This window comes from Coturnix japonica, chromosome 1, assembly GCF_001577835.2.
Source record: "Coturnix japonica isolate 7356 chromosome 1, Coturnix japonica 2.1, whole genome shotgun sequence".
NCBI lineage: Eukaryota > Metazoa > Chordata > Aves > Galliformes > Phasianidae > Coturnix > Coturnix japonica.
The window spans coordinates 162,167,663-162,185,819 of NC_029516.1; the positions used below are offsets into that span (position 1 = coordinate 162,167,663).

Below are 18,157 nucleotides of genomic sequence, written 5' to 3' on the forward strand. Positions count from 1 at the left end.
GTCGGAAAGTATTAGAACACAGCAATGGAAGTAGAAATGCTATTTACATTAGGATGTTGCAATACAAAAGTATGTAGAAGCTACAGCCATAATCTGGAGTTTTATGTTTGTACGGCTGAGACAAATGCTTCTTGAAAAGAACTTCGCTCTGAGGATTCCATAGTGCTGTCACCAACAAATCATTAAACAGAGCAAAGACATTTAACTGACACAGCAAGTGAAAAAGCAAAATTTAAGATCCTGAGCTTTGTCTTCTCCATGGCATCCACTGACCCACAATGAAGGAAAGCAAACTCTTTAGATCAGGAAGACAATGAGTAGCTCTTTATTTAATGTTTCCTGACTGATGTATTTCTACAGCATTTGCTGGAAGGGACCCACAAGGATCATTGAGTCCAACAATCTTTATTAAGCTGCGCTTTGTATTCCACATGCTCAGATAGATGAATACCCCCAGAAGTTCTGACGTAGCTACGTCTGATCCACACCTTCTACAGAACAGCATAATCAGAGGACTCGTTTGTACACGTCATGTCCAGTTTCTGAGTTCCACATCTACACTTTCCGCTCATTTCCACCTTCGTTTAATGTTCAAGAACAACAATCAATGAGGGGAGTACATTTATTTAATGAAGCAGTTTGAAATCCCATGGAAGATTTCATATGTAGTAAATTCTGAGTTAATTACTAGACAGTTATCCCATCTTATTTGGTAGTAAGACACAGGAAAGACAGGAAGTCAATGCATCATTACTGATGCTGATGCATCTTTATTTCATGTGTAAATTTACTACCTATATCTTCAAGCTGTTACCAGCTACAGAAAAGATGAGAACATGTTGTCAGTTTGCTGGCATAATTATAAATGAGCTGACACTTGCAAAACTAGTTTTGCTACAAACTAGTCATCAATTAATTATTTTTTCTAATAAAAATGTGGCATTCACTGTTAATGAGTAGAGACAGAATGCAGATCACATTAAAGGGGGGCACAAACTTAATGCAGTATTTTTTATATTCTCTGATATCTTATGAACTTTCTCATTATATTCTGTGTATCAGTTCAGATTGGTCTGCACCAAATTACAACATGACTTCGGTAAGAAGCAAATAGAGCGGTATTTGGATACCAATATGTATGACATGATCCACACTGCCCATGTAGAGAGTTTGCTGATGACAGATATCTTCTTTATAACATCTAGTGAGGACTTTTGTCTGTTCACCTACAGCATAAACACTAATCAGTTCCTGGAATTTAATAGGGCTACTGAAATCTCCACACTAGTTTTATCATTGGACCACATTTGATGAAATATGTAACAAGGGGACATGCTGAGAAGACTGATGCTCTTAATCTTAGCAATTGCACAGACATAAAACACTGAAAAGTTTAAACCCACAGACCAGATGTTAAAGTAGTCTAATAAAAGCTCCAGGACAAGGTTTCAGAATGTTTGTTTTCTGAAATATATCATTTCAGTATAATTGCAATTCCATGACAGCTCTATTTTTGGCTTAAAAGTTTGCTATATAATTTCACGCTCCAGGTAAGAATCTTTTGTTTTTAGGTACTGGATGGTGGACACAGTTGTGAACTTGTTTCTCATTTATTCTTGGACATTTTGCTCAAAGTCCATAGGATAAAAAATGCTTATTGCGGGAAACGTTTCAAACTGCTCTTGGTGACTGTCGTGAAAGAAAGATCCCAAAATGAAGCAGATCACTACGGAGGAAATTCAGATTGTCAACTTCATCTTCTCCATGCTTACCTGAACTACCCTCTGATCATATTCTAGTGGTTTAAGAGTGATATGGTCTGGGCTCAAGAGCAATATGCAGAAAACAAACAGGAGCTAAACAGCACCTACAGGCAAAATATTTTCCTGGCAGTATCATGTTGTAAGTTCATGTTCAGTGTGCTCTTTATTAGTAGCATTTGGTACTTTAAAACTCATTTCACAAATAAGAAACTTTATTTGGTATTTTTATGCAGATAAATACACAGTCTGTATTTCTACATTGTTACTGGCTTTGATTTGTTTAGCTCTATCAACTGAACTAAATATTAAAATAACTTATAGCTGCTATAATATGACTTCTCCTTTTCATTATTAAGACATTGACAAATTTGTTCAGAAGTGCAGTAAAAATATCATGTAAAGATTGATGAAGGACCAATTCTTGCAGTTTCTGAATGCTCAGCAAACAGTAACTGCTTATTGAGTGCCATATTATAATTACAGCCCTTCAACCTGATTTCACAGTGTTTTTAATGTAAGCCACTTAGAATGTTTTTGATCTGATTTTTGAATAATAGAACATACTGAATGTTTTATGAAGGCTATGTATATAATTGAATAGCAATAATATATTATGGAAAGTTGCTCCTTAGTAAAATATTAAGCTATCTTTTTAGTGCCCCTAGCATTGTGAAGAAACCATTCCCAGTTTCCTGGAGAAATAGTGAAAATTACATAAATATAAATCCTGAAGGGACCTAAGAGATTGCCAGAAACAGAATGTAGTAAAGCAGATCACCACTGCAGATATTTTCTAATCTTCTCACTAAAACTTCCAATGGTAAGAATGCCAACAATCTTCTACAGCGCTTATCTAACCACACCAATACATTTTTCCTATTAAAATCCTAAATATGCCTCCCTGCAAAATAATTCTTGTTAATGCCTTGATCTCAACTGGTACAAAGAAGAACCGGTCTTTGCTTCTCAACAGACTCCTCCTACAATATTCTCATTCCTTTAAGATTTTTTTTTTTTCCTCACAAGTTATGATTTTATTCTTTTTCATAGTCCTCCCCTCCTCTGGACTCATGAAATTTATGTGTGTGGTCACCAGTAATCACAGTGCCACTCCAGTAACAGATGCCTGATCCTTGTGCCATGTTCATACAGAATGCCTTTGACATATCTGTGAACACTACCTAGTACCTTCAAATAGCAAGGAAAAAGTTGTGGAACACTACTGCCACCATTATGTCCTCTGCATGTCTTATCCTCCTGAGCTTGTGTAGTTTAGAGAAGAGAAGGCTCTGGGAGACCACATGGTGCCCCTCCAGTACTTGAAGGGAGCATATAGACAGGAGGTGGAATGGCTGTTTATGTGGGTAGATAGTGACAGGAGAAGGGAGAATGGTTTTAAACAGGGGAGATTTAGGTTAGATATTTGGAGGAAGTTTTTCACCCAGAGGGTGTTGATGCACTGGAACAGGTTGCCCAAGGAGGTTGTGAATGCCCCATCCCTGGAGGCATTCAAGGCCAGGCTGGATGTGGCTCTGGGCAGCCTGATCCGGTAATTGGCAACCCTTCACACAGCAGGGAGGTTGAAACTCGATGATCATGACCAAATCCAAAATCTATCTCAAAGTAAGACAGAGAGCTATATATTTCTTATACCTTTCTTTGTCTTATTGAGATATCTGAGACCTCATCTATCTTCTGCAAGTGCCTGAAGATAAACACTTGCATTTTTCTGCTCTCAGTGCTTTGGATGAATCTGAACATGCATTAGAACTTTTGAAACCCTACTGCCACATTTAGATTTTCATAAAATGCAATCATTATAACTTTAAAGGAGTTGCTATAAAGGCAGTGTGCAGCAATCTGGGGGAATTAAATTCATGTTGTGCACAGTGAGTTGATTTTTCTCACCTGCAACCATGACTGAGTTGGTTTAATAAAAAGTGTGTAATTAAAAGGAGCAAAGCAAAAAACAACCACAACAAACAACAACAACAACAACAGCAACAAAAAACAAAAAACAAAAAAAAACCACCACCACCATCAACAGCAACAAAAAACAATGAAAAGCCACCACTACTACCAACAAAAACAATAAGGTAACTAAACAGGCTCATGGACAATGTTTACTTTCTAGAGGATAATAATCACTATTTTACAGTCTCTCTGTAGCCACCTGCTAGGCCAGCTGGTAGCTCCAGCTCCTGCTATCACTCTTCAGTAACAGTTAGGGGCTGACAATTCTTGCTGGGAAACAGAGTTAGATCTGAGTGGCTGATTTTCTTTGGTGGAAGCCCTTCCAGCCTACTGGCTGCTCCTCCTCACTGTCCTGTTCAATGCTGCAGCCCTCTGGGCTACCAGCAACTGATAGCAATCCACCTCTTGGAAAGGTCGTGTACAGCACAGACAAGGAACACAAGCTTGCACAAGACTCTTAAACTGCTTCTCACACTTCACCCAAACTTCTCCAGACTTCTTCTTGTGGTTTTAGCCTCCAGTTTTTGCTTTCTGGTGCTAGAAATTACTGTTATCAACCATCAAAACTCCTCAGGAACTGCTGCGCCAAGTCAAAACTCCCCTGCTAATTTTCAGATGCAAATCTTATGATTGTTTGCCTCTTTTTGAAAGAAATGCCTCTCAGTCACAATGAAAAGAAGATACGTAACTCCAGTGTTCCATAGGTCTGCCCGTTTGGCTCTTTCATTTCTTTCCCTTTACAGCTGGCATCAAATAACAACTGAGCACTTCGCCTCCATATGCGTTGTCATGCTTTGTCAGCTGAGATACAGCTAAGTGTTCTTCGGCCTGCTCTTTCCCTGTTCTGTACATTTTTTTTCCAGCACTTTGCTGTTAATATTACCTGCAGTTGACATTAATTGTATTGTGCACTGGGTCGTAATTAAACTCTTTTATAGGAGGAGGGCAGGAGAAAGGAGGATGTATTGAAACCAAAGGGTACATGAGTCTTTAGCCTCACTTCTTATTTACTCACCTTCCCCACTAAGTAACAAGTTGCATATTCCTTCATCAGACCTGATGTGTTTTGCAAAACCTGTTTTCCTTTTCTGTAACATCACTTGCTATTTACAATTCATTTTGCAGCTTTGCCATTCTTTGTACTATCTACATTTAGTCACAGGACAATGATTTTTCAGGCTGCAAGTCTGGCACAATGTCAGTAAAGGAGCTTTAACATACTGGCTCGAGCTACCACCTCACTGGAGTTTGTGAGTGCCAAGACTACTCCATGGAATAAACCCAAGTGCAGCGTGTGACAGTGATTTGGAGAGCTGCAGTGACAATGCATTCCAGTAGCAAAAAGGCTGGAGTTCTACAAGGAGCTGAGGGTCTGCCCAGAGATGAACAGAGTGATACAACAGAGAAATCTGCCTTGGTCATGGGAGTCAATTGCTCTCCCTCTAAGAACTGAGCTGCATGCAACAGAAGAGAGGCAAGTAGGATGGAAAGGCTTGTAAAGCATATCTGGAAAGAACAGTGATGAATCTGCCTTCTTCATAAAAATCAACTGTGTCTGTCTGGAACATATGCTTATCATTTACCTTTCTGCATAAGAAATTATTTATAGCTTTCTGGTTAAGCTGCGAAGAGGAACTTGCAGGTTCAATGTAAAAAAGAAGACAACAGTAGTTCCCATCCCTGCAGTTTGGTTGGATGGATATGCTTGGAGAGAAAGGGATATGTCTGGAATGGAGAGGAAAGTTCTTAGGCAAAAATATGGACATGACTAAGTTCTGGTCTCACAGAAGCTCTATTGTGATCCAAGAGCAATGATTTTTTTCTGATTACACTAAATTAAAAGATAATATTTACTTTTTTTTTTTCTTTATTTTTTTTTTTTTTTTCATATCATATCTGAGCTCAAGTTCAAAATCGTAATGTGGAGTGGTAGTGAAAATTATTGTGTCTTTGCAGTTATCCTAATACTTAAAGGTACATCACATCTTACCTCCTCCTGCATTAAGTGGAGTCACCTGACCCATTCGAATTTTGGGAGGAAAGCCAATCTCTGCATACATCTGGCAAATATCATCTCTTTATCAAAGACACACTGATGAGTTTGGAATTGCTGAGTTTAGTGCCATAAGAATTGTTTATTGACCACACTGTTACAGATGATGTTCTGAAATTGCCCTTGGTGTGATATTACATACTTAAAAATGATGCCTCAATCTAATTAAGCATGTGAATTTAGATAAGAAAGGTGATTGCTGGTTTTGCCCTTGTCATAACAATTTGTTGAGCTTTTGGGATCACTTCTGTAATTGTGTGCTTGTTTACTTGCTCATCTCAAATAACATCTCAAATAACAACACTTTCAAATCCATTATTTTTTCTCTTTTCTTATACTTATCTAGCATGTTCAAGAATGTGGAATAATTGCTACAGGCAACTTGAAAAAATAAGCTATAACACTATCCACTTAAAATTAAGGGACAGATTGTTCATAGGGGTACAAAAGCAAGGGAAAGCCATTAAACAGCACAGAAAGTAGAGCAGAGTGGAGATTCTGGGGCCAAGTTCTGTAATCTATAGCAGTTCCACAAACAATTTTGGCTGTTGATGGCATCAAGAGAATGTGATGTGCTGACTCTAAGAAGAACGATGCTGGGATGAAGACTTGGTGGTGCCAAGGCACTGATAAAACCACCTGCTACCTCAGGCCAAAAGTCTGTCACTTTTATTTCACAAAATGCCATTTTGTAAAATTTTGGTCATTTTACACTCATTATAATGCCAACATGCACCTCCATCTCAAAAGTTACACATCTTCAAGTTACAACAGCCTCTCACTAAGGGACTTTTGGATTTTTTAACCTGTATCTTTAAAAGTGAAATGAGAGAATTTTACACCAATTAGAAGAAAGGCATATATGACCAGTCACTCTAACTCCGCCTGTAGTCTAAGAAACAGTATAAAAATGGCTTAAGAGAGGGAAAAATTAAGGAGGATACCATCTCAAACACATTGGTAGAACACCTGCATGCATCTGTCATCTGTTGACAAGCCAAACCTTTCTTCCTGTCCGTAGGGAAACCCCTTTAGTATGGTTCACACACTTAGTTAAGCTGACTGCTTCTCTGGGAAATGCAGTAATCAGTGTAAAGTTAGTTTTATATTTTAGTGTGCTTCTGGACAGGCTGTATTACTGTGAGCTCTATGCACATGCTTTGTATTGTTTTTGGTTGAACTCACACTTCACAGACAGTGAATTATCACTGGCAATCCACGAGAGCCTGTAACCTAATGCTAATAAACTGCACCACTCACTAAGGTAGCTATGTTAGTTCTGATTGGGAATGGACAAAATTCCTTCACTGATCAAAGAGTGTCCTGATATAGCACTGCTAAACAAATTATGAGGGGGCTGAGAATAAGCTCATGGAACTCTGCTAGATGAATTGGGCAGCGTGCTACTTGTGAATCTGTAATTGTGGTAGTTTGTATATTGAAAGAAACTGGAGTTCCTGTGCCAAACTGGGCATCACTCAATATGTCCTCTAACACTACAGCTTCACAAACATTCCCTTACTGGACCATCAAGCATTTTAAAAATAACAATAATAATAAAAACAAACAAACAAAAAAGCAACACAAAAACTTACAAACAGAACCAACAGATTAGGTAAAAAGAAAAACAGAAAACAAACAACACCAGCAATTATGGAACAATGCAAGCCCTATTTATTTTAGTACACTACTCTCTCTCTTTTTTTTTTTTTTTTTTTTTTTAATCCAGGAATTTATGCAGTGCTAAAAACGCACTACAAACTCACTAAAATTTAGTGATTGTATATACCAGAAAATTGACTTCTATAGCCATAATGAAATAATTAAACAGATTTAGTAAGGTCACTATGATTTCGTATTTCTACTGCAGAATAATGACTCTGGAATAAAGCCACTTCAGTTTAGAACAGTCTGTCCACATGGGCAGCTACAGTGAAATGGCTGTAGTAAAATAATTAATTGACTACAACCATGCATCACTTTTCCTCTGAAAGTAAGCCATCAACATAAAAGTCTTGCCTCTTTCCCAGAAGCTCAGCCATGTTGACTAAATCTCCTTCCATACTCCAAGGCAAAATGTTTTGCCACCAGAATGAACACCGAACATGGAGAACATGAGATTTTACTTCTCAGTTTGGTGGTAAATGATGAGATGCAGTGATGAACTTACATTTTTTACCACTGAAAAGCTCTGAGATGCTCTGCAGTGTGGAATGGAGAATGTGAATAAAAAGTGTAGGCTTTTGTAATGGATTATAAACCTTATAAAAGTATGGTTGATCACAGAAGAAACTCCAGATGAAAGGAGGAGCGCATGGAGAAGGCTGCTGCCATGTCCTCTCTGCATCACCCTTCATTTCTCTGCTGCAGCCTAAGGGTCATGCCCTCCATGAGCCTGTTCTGATCTCCCAAGACATGAGAGGCTTGCTCACATCTCAGCTCACACTGGTGTATGTACAGCCAAAAAGTGGTCAGCCCTCTCCACTTCTTGCTACTGCTGTCTCTTATGAAGTAATCTGAAAAGTGATCTGAGCCATACAATTCTGCTTATTGAACTGTATCTTTATTTCACTAACATTAATTAAAATGTTTTATTATTCTAGACTTGAAGGGCAGGCTTTGGCTGATCAATTACTATTTGCATTCAGTGTCCAGTGCTTGCAGTGTTTGTCCACTGCTTCCTTCAGCAACAGAACTGCCAAGAGAATGGTATTTAAAATTGAAGATCTTTTAAATTTGACTCCCCAAGCTCTCAATACCATACAAAAATGCACTGCTCCTGCAAAAGTCAACTGAACCGATATAATAAAAGTGATTACAACTCACCTCGATCTGTGTCATACAGGAAAACAAAGCGGTTCCATTCGTAGTGATCCAGCAAGCTCAGGAGGGCTCCCCGCAGCGACGGCCGCAGCTGCAGCACAAACTGACTCTCACCCTCAGTGGGGAAACTTGGTGTGATGAGGGAGATGTGCAAGGCGCTGCAGAATGAGGTCAAGGTATGTACTGATCTCTTATCATAAAGTCCAAAAATGGCAAAAACTCCTCTAGAATATTGGGAGCAGACTGGAAGAAAAAAAGAAAGAGTTCATTTAGTGACAAAAGCTGTAAATACATCCTTACTACAACACCCCTAATTCCATAATTTGAAGATTTCCATTTCTGCCTGTATAAATTCAATATTTATGTGTGTTTCATTCTGGAAACCAAGAAATACAGTACTGCTCTGAAAGTAATGCTTCCTATATTATGGTGTTGGTCCACAACATCAGAAGTAGATGGTGTTGGTATGGCAGTAGAGGTTGAACTTTCCACCAGTGTTCCATTACATTTTGTTGCTGTGTGAAAGACGGCAGCAGAAGAGCAGTCTAACAAAATGGTATCTTATGTGGAAGCATGGATGAAGCAAATGTTTATAACTAAACCCCTCAGTGTGGAAAAAATTGCACCCATTGATATGAATGATGCTTGCTAAACGGTTATAGAGACCAAACTATGGATATGAGCACAGTGAGGTGATGGGTGGTGTGTTTCAGCAGCGGTGACAGCGATGCGAAAGGAAACCCACATTCTGGATGTTCATGTACAGCTTTCACAGCATAGAATTAAAGTCTCTCAATCAATTTAACCACACCAATCAGTGGATTACCACCAAGGATCTGTGTATGTAGCTGAATATCAGCTTCAATCTGTTCGAAACAATTCTGGTAATGTTGGAATATCGCACAGTTTGTGCCAGGTGTGTCCCACAAAAGCTCACACAGGAACAGAAAAGACACTGTATGGAAGTTTGTGAATGCTCATTGAAGCAATATGTGTATGAAGGTGACAATTTCTTGAGTCACATCATTACTAGTGAGGAGATGTGGTATCACCTATGAGCTGGAGTCAAAATGCAGTGCATGGAATGGTGACATGAACTCTTCACTGAACAAAAAGTTCAAGACACGGTGGTGTGCACTGTCTTTTGAGATAGGACAATGATTCTTCTGGATTTCCTGGAACTCAGATAAACTATCAGTTCTGATCACCACATTGCAAAGCTGACTAAGCTGAAGTCTCAAACTTCCAGGGTCAGGTCAGAAAGAAGTGCATCCTTCTCTTGCAACATCATAATGCCAGGCCTCAGACCAGTCTGAAGACCATGGGGTTGGATGCCAGTCTTGACTGGACTGTCCCGCCACAGCCACTGTATAGTCCGTATCTGTTACCTTCTGACATCCATCTGCAGACTGATAAAAAATGGGCTGAGTGGGCAAAATGATGCCATCATAGCAGCTGTGAAACAGTGGGTCATCTCTGCTGCTGTGGATTTTTATAAGCGTAGCATGTAGGCTCTTGTTCATTGCAGACAAAAGTGCATAGATGATGGTGGCAATTATGTTGAAAAATAATGTTTTGTAGCTTCAGATGTGCTCTATCACATAGCACTACTGTGCTTTCTGTATCTGTTACAGATTGCATGGAAATAAATAAGAAGCATTACTTTTGGAGCAGCCCTCATAAATATCAGAATAACATTTTTTCGCTCTTGGAATATATTCATAGAACATGACATTATCTATAGGCTTTGTTTGTGTGTGTGTGTGTGTGTGTGTGTGTGTGTGTGTGTTGTCTCTGTTTTTAATTCTAAAGTAAAATAGAAACTAAATAATATAGTTTTGCATGCCAGTGGAAAGTCAACATATGCTGTTTTAGTCATAGCTCTATACACTATCAGGGTTTGATCACTGACATTATTTTAAGCAGAAAAATGTTCACATTTCAGAATATGAAAAATATCACAAAAATGCCATCAATCTCATGAATAAAATCTGGATATTTTAATCACAGAAATGTAGAAGGTTCACTCACATTTCAGCTTGGATCCCCCACTCTGCACTGAGACTATTACAGACAGAAAAAAATAGCAAACTACTTCATGAACCATCTTTTTTACTTTAAGAGACCAACTGATGAAAAATGTAACTCATTGCAACCAACCTGTTGCCCCAAACCTTTTATTTCTACTCTTTGTCAACCTCAAAACCAATAAACAAATGGCCTTGATACATATTCTGAACTTTGATTTGCTCTTGGGACCATTTAAGACATAAAGAAAGATTTCTATTGATTTCAGCTGACTGCATAAGGGCTTACTGATGTATGCACATAGAAACAGACATCAGGGTATTTTCTTGAGTAAATACAGCCTTTCTAGCAACTAATAAGGTCCCTATGAAAAACACACTATTTTTTCTTGAAGTATAGAACAGTGTACTAGAAACACTGTGTGATAATTATCAGTTAGCTATCCCACTGTCAAGGAAAATTAAGAAAAGAACAACCAGGGTGTCATCCTAGTTATGTATTTCTTATGTTCTCCTGTTACAGATCCTCCTCTCTCCTGCCAGCCCATTCCTATGTGCACACAGAACAAGGGAAAACACAAGATATGCCCTTTTAACTAGGTGACATCTATGAAGAGATCTCCTCTATTCCAACACGGAGGTCATAGTTACCCAGACAGATCAGGACAGTCAGGGTACCACATACACTCTTAGCAGACATGCTTATTCAAATCAGTTCAGCTTTAATTGTTTCATACTATAGCATGAAGAGTGAAAATAAAACTTGTGTACTTTCTTCCTTAGATTTCAGTGATTTATCTGAAGCCAGAACTGGAACAACTCACTGGAGGGCAGTCCTGGGATTTTATGTATTGCCCCACTGTTTCAGCCCCTAATCAAAAGATTTTCACAGTCAGAATATACATAAATATTTTTAATGGTTAAAAAGCTTTCTTCCTTCTTCAAAGTTCTCCTTCAATATGTTAATACACAGCTCTTACAAAGCCCTTAGTGTTTGCTTTGCTGGACCACACAGCACACATTCTCCTAAAACCATCAAATGACTGTCTCTCCATTTCCCTAATCATCCCAAAAAGTGCTGTTCTGCACTTTCTCAATTTCATCTCGTCTGTCTTGAACACAAATGAACAACCTGCTCAGAATTTCAATTGAAGGCTTTCTGCTTCTTTTCTGTATTACTTCCCCATCTCTACTGTAAAACACTTCTGCTGACATACCCTAAGATCACATTGCTTTTTTTGTTGTTGTTTTTTAAATGTGCATCTCAGCAATGGCTGACAATCACATCAGGATCAAAATTCTGTTCTTTTGTCTTCCTGGGTCATTTTCAAAAGATGAGTTTCTGCTCAGTGCACAGTATGTTTATTAGTCACCGATGTACAACTTTTCCATTATGTCACATCCATTGCTGCACTCCTCAGAATTATATACTTCCAGTTATTTTCTTAGTCTGCTCTGAACTTTTTACAGATGCCTGTGTCTGCCTCACCAGCAAATTCCATCAGTGTACTGTGACTTTTTAACCCCGTGTCTGTTATAAAAGCAGTCACTTGGTACCTTCCTGACACTGGTTATGCTTCTCCAGCCTGGTACAATCTTTTCTGTTCGCGTTTGTTGTCACTGTACTCTTAGTTCCACACCGACCTGATAATTCTCCTCTTTGAGTCTATTTATTTTCAGAGATAATCTTCTCTAGGAGCATACTTATATTACTTTACTCTCTTGGTAATAGAAAGGTATTGATTAGTCCCATACTTTCAATCTTGTTAACTACTGGTTGCATTTTGTCCCATTTTAAGTCTAGAACTATATTTTAAAATTTTGTTTCCATAAAAATTTGTCTTACTACCTTACAGACTATTGATGCTAACTGCTGCATGGCTGACAGGTTCAATGTCTGTTTTAAAAGTAAGTACTATACATCCTACTCACTGATCATATGTAGCACAACTTATTTAACAGCTCTACTAAGAAATATTTTTATTGCATGTTACTTTCAGTAAACCAGTTCTTCAAGAATCATGAAAAAAAAGGAGCAATTTCCTGATTCCCATTATCCATTGGACCTCCTCTTTCAAGGTCAACATCCTTCTCAACTGAAAATCAATATGAAGTATCTATTAGTTTTAATCTATATCAAGATTTTCATTATTTTTCATTCCATCATCAAAGTATATCAGTTTCAATTATTTTCCTGTATCTTCCCTTTGTATTTGTAGATCTAAATGACCTTTTACAGTTGTATCAGCATCCTTTACAAGTCTCAGTTCTCTCTGGCAGCACTAATGTAGACTCAGATTTATGCAAAAAAAAAAAAAAAAGAAAAAAAAAANAAAAAAAAAAAAAAACCAAAAAAAAAACCAAACCAGCCTCTTTACCTCCTGATTTCTTACTGATAAAGATTTTTAAAACGTTTGTTTCTTATGTCTTTCTTGTATAATAATGCATTTCATTCTAGAGTCACATCCTGCAAGGTACTTTCCTCCGCAAAAGGATTCCTCCAGCTTCTATGACTCTTTCTGTAAAGCAATGCCAGGACCCCCATTCTCAATCACAGTCCAGTTGATATTACCAACTGAAAGAGCTGAATCTACAACATGTGCACTAGTGCTAGTTAATAAATGTATTTTTGGTTTAGAGAAAACTTTTTATAAGTTAATAAGGCCTTGCATTGCCTTAATTCTTTCCAGTTTCATGCAGGCAAAGTACTTTTGCTCCATACAGTAGGATTTTACGTGATGAAAATTTCAAGAAATCAGAATCAAGCTGTGAAATGGTCCCGGAAAAAATAAAGGACAGAAAAAAAAAGTCTTAGAAATGTCATTGAACAAGATATTAACCTTTTCACTAAAAATAACAGAAGAATAACTCTTTGTGTTTTCTAAGCAAATTGTCTTTGCCACATCCTACACTCCAAATGTGACAAAACATTACCTGACTATCATTAAAATCCTGAAATAACAAATCCAAGAAAGCTTAAACTGCTATACTTCAGATCAAGACTGCCAAGTTACTGAATAGTGCTCTTCTTTGCTCCTTGATAAGAAGAAATGCTAAAATGAAGAAAATTATTAGAATTTTTTCTTACTCAGTACAATACCCACAGAAAGAAAAAATGCCTATGACACTATGGGGGTTAGGCTTAAACATATGCAGAGATGCTGCAATGCTTCTGAATCAATTTTACAGTAATCAGCAGCGACCACAAAAATCAGCAAAGCCATGAGAATTTGCATTCTGCCTCACTACTCTTCTCAAAAAATGCCTCCAGGCAAACACGACTACCTGGATTTCCCAATTCTTTATTTCTCTTATGATTCTAAAAGTGTTTTACTTATTATTAGTGGACTAAACTATGCTTCATAAAGTACAGTCTAGTATAAACATTCCAATAATATTTTGATCAAAAATTTCCCCCCATAAATATAAAGCAGTGACAAGCAGACTTTCATGAGCATACTTTGAAACTTTTTGAATAACAATTTGTCTTTAAACAAGACAATATTTCATAGCTGACAACTTGATTTTGGTATTACACAACTTTCACCTGAAAATTTAACAATACTGTTTTTTCTCACTGAAGTTAAGCAGAATGTGATACAATAAATACACAAGGTAATATTACCTATTGCCTATAATATTATCTAATATTACCTAGTATTACCTAGCACCTATAATATGAATGAGGTATGTTCTATTCTAGCAGTTTGGACTATGTATTCATTCTGTCAGTTTAAAAGAATGAGTGGCATATGGAACCTTCAGTTAAAAACAATAAATCATAATGCCATAATGGCAAAAATTGTACACTGCAGTGTTTACTGAGATATATAGTCAAGGCACATGTGGCCTTATTTCTCATTTTAAAGACAAAACATCCTTAAAAAAAAAGAGTTTAAAAAATAAAAAATCCCAGTTTCTTACTGTCTTGTAATTTTCAAAAGCTATACCCATAAAGTTTAAAAGCAGACAGGTGGGATGTCAGAGTCCAGATATGGCTGTAACAATAGCTGTGAAAGGACACAAGGTGAGTGAAAGTCTGCCTTAAGAAAGTGATATTGGTCTTGTTTATTAGGTCTGACTCCAACATTTTCTGATTTCTTCAAGAGGTGAATGAAACATCCTAAGAACATATTTACAAAACTAAATCTTGTAAGCAGAGCACATCTGCCAACAGTATAAATTTTACTTTGTAGCTTACAGTATTTATACCATACAGACAAGAATTTGACCAATTCGCATCCTAACTTCCATAGCAGGACATTCACAGCCATGATTTCAAGACTTCCAGGGCACAAACTCTGAAACAACATGAATAAATCAGATTGCCGATTTTATACTAAATTATGTTCTTGCATTAAGAATAACTCCGAGCATTGAGACCACTTTAATGTGGTACCTTCATCAATAAAATCATTAATATGAGATAATGGGTAGAAGTAGAAAACAGAAGACACTGGGCATATTAATCATAGAACCATAGAATCATAGAATCACCAAGGTTGGAAAAGACCTAAAAGATCATCCAGTCCAACTGTTCACGTATTACCAATAGCTCCCACTACACCATGTCCCTCAGCACAACATCCAGTCATTCCTTCAACACCCCCAGGGTCGGTGACTCCAGCACCTCCCTGGGCAGTCCATTCCAGTGCCTGACCACCCTTTCTGAGAAGTAATATTTACTAATATCCAGGTTGAATCTCCCCTGACATAGCTTTAAACCATTCCCTCTAGTCCTATCACTAATGACACGAGAGAAGAGGCTGACACCCAGCTCACTACAACCTCCCTTCAGGAAGTTATAGAGAGCAATAAAGTCTACCCTGAGCCTCCTCTTAAAGTGGGCATATTAAAAACTTTATAGATGTATTTGGACTGGTTTACTGTTATCTTAAGAACAGTCTTGCATAGAAAAGTATATATCTAAATACTGCTATCCAAATAAGGGGAAAATGGAAGAGTTTCTTATAAATTGTGTTTTCTCTGTTCAGTGAAAGAAATACCCATCATAATCATGATGAGTTCAATTTTTTAGACCTCTCACAATCTGCTTTTGCCCATTCAACACAAATATCTTCAGGCAAAAATATGTATCTTCCTCTACCTTTAGGAAGTACACATCATACTTTGATACTACCATGCCTAAAGCATTCTATCTAGAAATAATATTACACTGTTACTGTAACAGAAATCCGTTTATTGCTCTATAGTTTAATACAGTATTAATGATTGAGGTGAACAAAAAGAGACTAGATCCTTCTGGTAAAAAAAAAAAAAAAAAAAAAAGCAAGCACAAACTGAATCACAAACTCTATCCTCAAATATTTATTTATTTTCAGTGCTTATTCTAGTACAATATAGTTGAATAATTATAAGGCTGTATATATATACAGACTGAAATCACAGAATCACAGAATTATCAAGGTTGGAAAAGACCTAGAAGATCATCTAGTCCAAACATTACCAATACTTCCCAGCTAAAGAAGCAGTCCTTGACAGCAGCCCTGCAGAGAAGGACCTGGGGGTTTCAATGGATAAAAAACTTAACATGGGCCAGCAGTGTGTTCTTGCAGCTTGGAAATCAAATGGTATCCTGGGCTCCAGCAGGAGAGGGGTGGCCAGCAGGGACAGAGACAGGTGATTGTCCCTCTCTACTCTGCTCTTGTGAGGCCCCATCTGGAGTACTGTGTCCACGTCTGGATAATCAATACAAGAAAGATAGAGAGCTGTTGGAAAGGGTCCAGAGGAGGGTCACAAAGATGATTAGGTGGCTGGAACACCTCCCCTACAAAGACAGGCTGAGGGAGCTGACCTTGTTCAGCCTGGAGAAGAGAAGGCTGCAGGGTCACCTCACTGCAGCCTTCTAGGACCTAAAGGGAACCTACAAACAGGAGTAGAGTCAACTTTTGAATGGGTAGATAATAGCAGGACAAGGAGAAATGGTTTTAAGTTGAAGGAGGGACGATTTAGGTTGGATGTCAGGGGGAAGTTCTTTACTATGAGAGTGATGAGATGCTGGAACAGGCTGCCCAGAGAGGCCGTGGATCACCATCCCTGGAGGTGTTCAAGGCCATGTTGGATAGGGCCCCAGGCAGCCTGGTCTATTATTAAATGTGGAGGTTGGTGGCCCTGCCTGTGGCAGGGGGATTGCAGTTTGATGATCCTTGAAGTCCCTTCCAACACAGGCCACTCTGTGATTCTGCAATTCTTGTGAAGTCCTGTATGTAAGGCATGGAACCTCTGAAACTAAATTCATACTCCAGGTCAAATCATCTCACATTCATGTGTGGAGCCAGGAGTCAGACTCAATGGTTTTTATGGGTCCCTTCCAACTCAGGATATTCTACGATTCCCATCTTTCAGTTCCCAGAATTTCAACTATTTACTATTTCAACTATTTACTATTTAATACAGTAATTTGGGAAGTACAGTTTTGTTTGTGCAACTGAAGATGTGAGAAAATACCACAAAGACATAACACAGACATGTTGTACTTTTTAATTAATAATTAAATTTCCAGAAACCGTTCTAGTGAATTGTCTCTAAAAGACTATTTCTGCTCAAGTTCCTGAAATAACAGTAGGACATGATAATGCATTTCTTGCTTACTGAGTGGAAAAAGAGATTGAATTAGCTTAATTAGCATGCACAGGGTTTTCCCCTTGCAAAATCGGTATGAACACTATAATGTAGTGTGATGTCTTGCACCAGGTCACTAAGTTACAGAACATTAACTTTAGAAGGTTATTCTGAGAGACGCCCGAAATAACAAAAAAGAAAGGGCCTTGGAGACCAGGCATGACTGACTCGTAGATTCAGCTGCTGAGCTCCATTTGTCCTATAGAGCAAGTTTTGCTCTTCCCAAATTAATACACTGATTAAAGCTTTCTCCATGCCAGTCCCAAAAAATCTGTGAGAAGAGCACATATGTCCTTTAGGCATTTATGCACACAGGGACAGATGAGAGGGCTGTCTCATTTGAGCCCTCCACCAAAAAGGTATTTTTTGGTTGTTTTCCCATCTCTAAAACAGGAAAAGGTATGTTCAGAAAATAGATCATCCCAGCTTAAGATGGATGTGCTGATTCACCCACTGTATGTATGTATTTCTTACTTGTGGCAATAAAAGTAGACTGTAACGAGGAAAGACTTGACATCTACATTTAGATAACTCCATTTAATATAAAAGGTATTTTAAATCTCACTAGAGGAATTTTTCCCATGTGTTTTTCTTCCCCATCCATCTGTAGCTTCAGTGTGATTTGGAGCTGACTTTCCCTGAAATCCTCCTCATACAGTGGACACAGATTTCTTCTAGCCAGGGCTGCAGGCATTTCTCTGATACAGACTGTGTATCTCTGCTTTCCTGGAAAGTGCTGACAACTCTCATTTCTTGATGGGGAACACAAAATAGCTCAGCCTTTCATAAATTTCTATGAGGAAAACTGCTTTAATCTTCAAGTAATTTCTATCAGAACATTTCTCCACCACTAAGGTATTTTACTTTCATTAATA

At 38.0% G+C, this 18,157-nt stretch overlaps 1 protein-coding gene across 11 annotated transcripts in view; it reads right to left on the reverse strand.

Annotated features, from left to right (window-relative positions):
• Nucleotides 1-18,157, reverse strand: part of GRIA4 (glutamate ionotropic receptor AMPA type subunit 4) — a 210,310-nt gene that overhangs the window by 128,408 nt on the left and 63,745 nt on the right. For all 11 annotated transcript variants that reach the window (XR_001552768.2, XM_032442178.1, XM_015852210.2 and 8 more), the window contains one exon: nt 8,617-8,856. Coding sequence is in view for 10 of the 11 variants with exons in the window: in XM_032442178.1 (XP_032298069.1) it covers nt 8,617-8,856 (240 nt within the window). In the remaining variant the exon portion in view is untranslated. The remainder of the gene's footprint in view (nt 1-8,616; nt 8,857-18,157) is intronic.